The sequence below is a fragment of the Eriocheir sinensis genome, chromosome 38 (assembly GCF_024679095.1).
Source record: "Eriocheir sinensis breed Jianghai 21 chromosome 38, ASM2467909v1, whole genome shotgun sequence".
In the NCBI taxonomy this organism is placed as follows: Eukaryota; Metazoa; Arthropoda; class Malacostraca; order Decapoda; family Varunidae; genus Eriocheir; species Eriocheir sinensis.
The window spans coordinates 6,755,282-6,761,505 of record NC_066546.1 but is presented as its reverse complement, the minus strand read 5'-3'; the positions used below and the strand labels follow the sequence as shown (position 1 = coordinate 6,761,505).

The following is a 6,224-nucleotide window of genomic DNA, read 5'->3' as shown; positions in this document are numbered from 1 at the left end:
CACCAAATATTTTACACCAAACAACACTAACAATTAAGAGATAAGTGTAACCGTAAATAGACTTCAAATGAAAAAGAAAAACACCACTAACAACAACCTCTAACAATTAACCTGAGAGAAGAGAAATGGTGTCCGCACTCCTCTCTCTCTCTCTACCTGTTTCGTTTCTCATAATAATAACAATCAAACAACGCTAACAATCTCTACTTACCGGCGCAGGTGAGATGGGCGGTGATGGTGGCGGCGCTGGCGTGCGTGTGCGCCGCGCAGGACCTTGGCGTGGTGGACATCAGCCGCTGCAAGAACTCGTGCTCCGCCGTGCCCGAGGACCTGTGGCCATCCTGCTGCGAGGCCCACACTACGTGCTGTGAGGAGTTTGCGGATTCCTGCATGGTGAGTGTTGGTTACTGAAGGTTGCAATTGGATGCGAGAAGGTTAGAAAAGAATAGTAGGTTAGGACAGAGAACCACGTGGAGAAAAAATATATAAGTTGAACGATCTGAAACATACGTGCACCTAGAAATGATAGGCCAAAGTAGGTTAGAAGTGAATAGCAGAAATAGTAGGTTAGGACTTCAGAATAGGGAACCACGTGGAAATGAAGGGAGTTGCATACCATTCTAACGCCATTTTTTTTAATCATATTATTATTCATTAACAGGTATCTGACTAATTTGACTTTTAATTCCATTTTTGGGACGGAGTTAGCTAAAAGTGATGGATTTTCACAGTTCAATCCACAAATTACAAACTCAATCGTATGATGACAAAAAATTAAATCAACAAAACCAACTAAATACGAATTAAAAAACGGGTCAAAAAAGACAAATTAGCCATGTAATTGTTAACAAATGCTATTACCACGCTTAAAAATCCATGCGTAACTATACACACATACACCCATAAATCGTAAATTAGGAGACAGAAAACCACGCCGAGATGAAATAAGTTGGATTTGGTCAGGGAAAATGTAAAGTAATACAACTCAAATTGCTAACAACAGAAAATGGAAAGCGATTAATTCATTGTTTGTCATGGTTCTCCGCAACAATAAACTTCAAGCAATCAATTAGTGTGTGGAACAAGATAAAGCGGCTCCGATTACCAGCAAAAGATAATTAGAAGATAGTGAATATTAATTAGCTCGTTTTGCACGGAGGAAGACACTCATTACCAGCAGCAGAATATGGAGAGGGAGGATGCAAAGGTACTCTATCAAGGCCAGTATTATGTAACTCTGCCAACAAAAGAAAGTTGAAAGATAGTGAATATTTGTTTGTTTTGCGAGGAGAGACTCATTACTATCTTAAGTCTGACCCAAGCTGACAACATAAACCTAAGCGTGTTCGTAAGCACAGTGCAGATTAGCAGAAAGTGCTGCGTGAGATAAACACAAACAGAGGTTAAAGAAAACTTGGAAGCATAGCAGTAGCCAATCAGCACTCAGCTTGCAAACACGCTTAGGTTTATGTTGTCAGCTTGGGTCAGACTTAAGTGAACAGTCTATAACACAAGAATATAGAGAGGATGCAAGAGTATGGTTTTTTTTAGGGTTTTTTTTTAGTATTTCGTTGGGGATATACCCCAATGGAGGAAGGCGGTGCATGCCGCGCAGCCCCCCAGACGGCTGGTAGAGAGATACCTAATTCATTTCACGGAGGAGGCCCAACAACGGGGCTGAGGGTGTCGGAAAGAGCCCACCTTTCCACCCCCATGGCACCGGATAGGTCTCGAACTCACGCTCTAGCATCCCGCGCGAAGCTTAATGCTAATAAAACACATTCCATTACCATCAGTAGATCCCGTACCTTGATTCCATCTCTTCCTTGTTTGCATATTTTCGGTGAACAGATTAAGGATGTTTCCAGTATTCGTTTGTTGGGAGTCACTCTTGATTCTAAACTGACATTTGAGAACCACATCCGTTCCATGTCTTCCACTATTGCACAAAAGACATTTGCTTGTGACTCAACTGTAAAAAAAATTTACCATACTGTTGTTGTTGTTGTTGTTGTTCTCTTCAAGTTGTTTTCCTGGCTTACCCATGCATTGTAGACATGACATTGTATAATAACATTTGTTAGCCCTGATGAACCCTACAACTTGGCATTAGTTTTTTTTGTTTTTTTTTTTTTTGTTTTTTTTTTTTGTTTTTACGTCTTGGCCTGCGGCGCCAGTAGGCCCCAGCCCGTTGTGGCGCAGGCAAGTATTTATAGTGGCGCCATCTTTACTTTTCAGCATTTTCCATTTTAGACCCCTAGTTGCATCAAATAAATTGTAGGGGGTGTGTTGGAGCGTCATGCAATGCCGATCTTGCACAGTTTTTGTGCTAGTAACACTTGCTATGCATCCATTTTGCCCCACCTTGAGTATTGTGCTCCTGTTTGGGTGTCTGCTGCCAATTACCATTTAAAGTACTTGACAGCTATCAATTCAATTCAATTTATTTCTCCGGCACATGTTCTTTATCATCGCCGTCAAGTTGGTGCCCTTAGCATTTTATTTAAAGTTTTTAAGAATAATCGGCATCCCTTACACGATGCTTTGCCTGATCCTTTTACTCCTGCCCGGGTCACCAGGTTTGCTCTTAGTCAAAACGATTTTGCTTTTAATCCTGTGAATTTTTGTATGACACAATTCTCACGATGTTTTCTTCCGTCGTTGACAAGTTTATGAAATCAGTTACCCAATGAGATTGTCCTTTCTGCAGACATTTCTACATTTAAGGCTCGTGTGAATGTCTTTTTGAAACAGTAATTTTATTTTTCCTCCTTTTGGCTTTGACTGGCCAGTTTCTTAACTATTCGTTGCCTTTGATTTTCCGCAGTACCTTTTGGTATTTTGTGTGGTTCAACTTGTTGTATCTGCACCCTGAAGGGAGGCTTTGGTAGCTTATCATAATAATAATAATAATAATAATAATAATAATAATAATAATAATAATAATAATAATAATAATAATAATAATAATAATAATAAGGCAATTTTAAGTAGAGTTAAGAGGTTTCAAATTTTTAAGGCCTCTTTTCTAGAGGTTAAACTTACTCCTCAGTGGAACATATAGCTTGGATAAGGTAGCGAGTACAGAGTGAATAAATAACAGACGCATGTGGAAGCAGCAAGACAAGCAACAAATTATACACTCAAGAACAAGTTTAATCCTTCAAAGACAATTTCACAGCAAAGTTTAGTGGTTTAGAATTTTTCATCACTTTTTTCTAGAGGTCAAACTTACCCCTCAGTGGAACAACTAGCCTGAAAAACGTAAGGAGTACAGTGTGAATAAATATGAAATGTTTGAGAAAGCAGCTACTGCACAACGTGGGTGAAATCAGGTCAGGTCACTGAGGCTATTGCTCACTCACTCAAACCCAGCATTACCAGTTTACCATACTCAGAACATTGTATTTTCTGTTTTCTGACCTATAAGTATGGCAAAAGAACATCAGTAACTAACAATTTTAACAATGACTAACTGAATATTGTTATAATGTGTGGGTATGCCAGTCTTGGGTCTGAAACCGATGTATGCAATGTTCTGGGTATGGCAATCTGGTAATGTCGCTCACACCTCTTGTTTGAGTCACCTCTGTGCATGGGAGGAAGGCCACGCATGATGAAACACACCTCTGCCTGTGTTAGTGTGGCTTGGTAAGGCTTCCATGCACCCCTTCACCTACACCTAGGAGTGTATCAAGCATAGGAAGCCAGAGGGCGAGGGATAAGGCACGGACTAATGCATGATTCTTGAAACATCAAATTAGTCATCAATAAGAATGTGGGCGATTTGTCTTTTTTTACCTGTTTTCCATGGTATGATTAGTTAGTTTAGTTCATTTTTTATTTCACTTTTTACAACTGAATATGTACAATATTAATTTAAGTCTGTGAAAATCCAACACTTTTAATTAACTGTCCCAAATGTGGAATGAAGAAGCAGACTGGCCATGTAACTTAATGAATACTTGTACATTTAAAAAATCAGCCATAACCCCCCCCCCCAGCATGATTGCCTGCCGCGGGTACACACCGGAGACGTGAGTGCCGTGGAGGAGCGCCCCGGGATGTGCTGCGCCCTCTACAACCTTTGCTGCTTCAGGGAGACCTTCAGAATCTCCTCATCCAAGAGCCACTCGCAGGAGCCCGTCAACTTCCCCATCGTCCACCGTTTCCACGTCCCACCGCCAACCCTGCAGGAGGCCATCAACCCAGCACCACGCCCAGCGCAACGCCCAGCGCCACGCCCGGCCTTCTCGGCACCCAAGCAGACCACTGACAACCTGGACCAAGACTCAATCACAGCACCTAAGAGACCAAGCTTCAATCGCCCTCAGCTCTCCAAGAAAACATTCCGACCTGAGCGCCCTCAAAGCTTAAAAAAGCCACAAGGTCCTGAGGAGGAGGAGGAGCCTTCGACTGGCGTCTCTGGGCCAAACCAGCCAGATGGCGATGATGACAAACCCAAGACTCGTCCCAAGTTCGGCTTCCTGGCTAACAGAAAGGCCCAAGAGGAGAGGAGGAAGCTCGAGTCACAAGAAGAACCAGGCAGTCAGGTGAAGGTAACAAGACGTCCGGCCACAGCAGACATCCGGCAGGAGGTTGCTACTCATGAGGTCATGGTGGCAGAGTCCCAGGGTTCCCGGCGCCTCGATGCTTCCATCAACCCCATGGTGACCAGGAAGAGGATAAAACAACCAGGCGAGACAAGGCAAGAGTCAAGTAGTGTCCAGGTGAGGAAAACAGATGATACACCAGCCCGTGAAGGCCGTACTCTTGGTGCTGGAAGGAGCATCATACGACCCGCCGTGCAACAAACCTCCGGCCGTGGACAGTCTGTAGCAGTGGCCGGGCAGGAGGACCCTCGCCCACCCACAAGGAGGCCCTCACAGACACCGCCTCCTCCTGTCATTGAAGCCACACCTAGAGTACCTGTAAAGGAGATACTAGGTGCCACAGTAGCTGCTGCAAAGATACCTGAGCCCGTGAAGGAGAGTGAGAGTACTTTGATTAAACAAGAGGCCAGCAGTCAAGTAGAGACGATAATCAGTGCAGTCGAACAGGCACAAGAAACAGACGCAGCCCTCGCACCAACAGGTGAAAAATCCTCCGTGCCCAAGGAAGATGAAGCTAGTGAGCCAAGCCAGCAGGAGGAAGCCACGGAGAAGAAAATGGAGCCATCAGCCGGGGAGATGGAGGAGGGAACAAAGCCAGAAGTGATGAAGGATGAAAAGAGTGGACCAGAGACACCTGAGAAAGCTGCCTTTGCTCCCCCTGAGATTGAAGTCAACATTCCCAAGGAGCCTAAAGTAGCAAGTGCACCCGAAGTTGGAGCTGCCACCCTGGAGGAGCCTGCCAGGATCAGAGGGGGAAATTCAAGGACCAGGAGCTCAGCAGGGGAGCAGCCGAGTGCCACAGAAGCAGCTCAGACCCAAGGAGGATCAAGCAGCAGAGGGGGCTCACGAGGCAGAGGAACATCAAGGACAGCAAGCGTGCCAGAAGCTGAGGACACCGAGGCCCCCACCAGTACCAGCAGGAGATCAAGGACGAGGGGTTAAGAGGGTGAAGGCTTGGGGGGTGTCAAGACTTTTTATACCCAGGGGATTATAGCGTATTTGCGTGCCAGACACAGAAATAACAGCTTGAATGAATGTACAAAAAATTACTTTCAGCACATTTCAAGTTTTAGGAACCAGATGTCATTACTGTAGTGGGTGATGTTTGGAAAAGTTTGCTGTGTATGTGTGCTGCTGTGTTGAAGACTTTACTTAAGATCAAGACAATGTATATATCCTTCAAGTAAAAATAAAAAGTAAAGTTTCTTATGTAAGTGTATGGCAACAACTCATCATCCCTCATAACATAAAAAAACTACAAAGCAAAACTGTGACAGCAGACAAGGCTTTAATAGCTATTGCATCCTGTCTCATAAAACAACAACTGGACGTAAATTCAATGTTATCTTGCTCCTGACACACCCAAAACAAAGTAACCATGGACTGCTATGTATCATCCATTCACACTGGCCCCTGTGTTGCCAACGTGGTGTGTGTGACTCCAACCCACGGCCGAGGAAGACAAAACCTCCGTCACAGCCTCACCCTGCCCTCTACACCCAGGGGAAGGATCTGTGTGTGAAGTGGGAGTCCAAGGAGAGGCCCCTGATTGGAGACGGTCAGCAGGTGAATCCCACACCAAGAAGGTAAAATGATACTATGCCATTTAAG

At 44.3% G+C, this 6,224-nt stretch overlaps 1 protein-coding gene across 1 annotated transcript in view; it reads left to right on the top strand.

Moving 5' to 3' along the window:
* The window catches only part of LOC127008608 (proteoglycan 4-like), a 9,684-nt gene extending 3,862 nt beyond the window's left edge, over positions 1 to 5,822 (top strand). The window contains exons 2-3 of the mRNA XM_050880827.1: positions 220 to 393; positions 4,005 to 5,822. Coding sequence (XP_050736784.1) covers positions 220 to 393; positions 4,005 to 5,555 — 1,725 coding nt within the window. The 3' untranslated portion in view covers positions 5,556 to 5,822. The remainder of the gene's footprint in view (positions 1 to 219; positions 394 to 4,004) is intronic.
* The last annotated feature ends 402 nt before the right edge of the window (positions 5,823 to 6,224 follow it).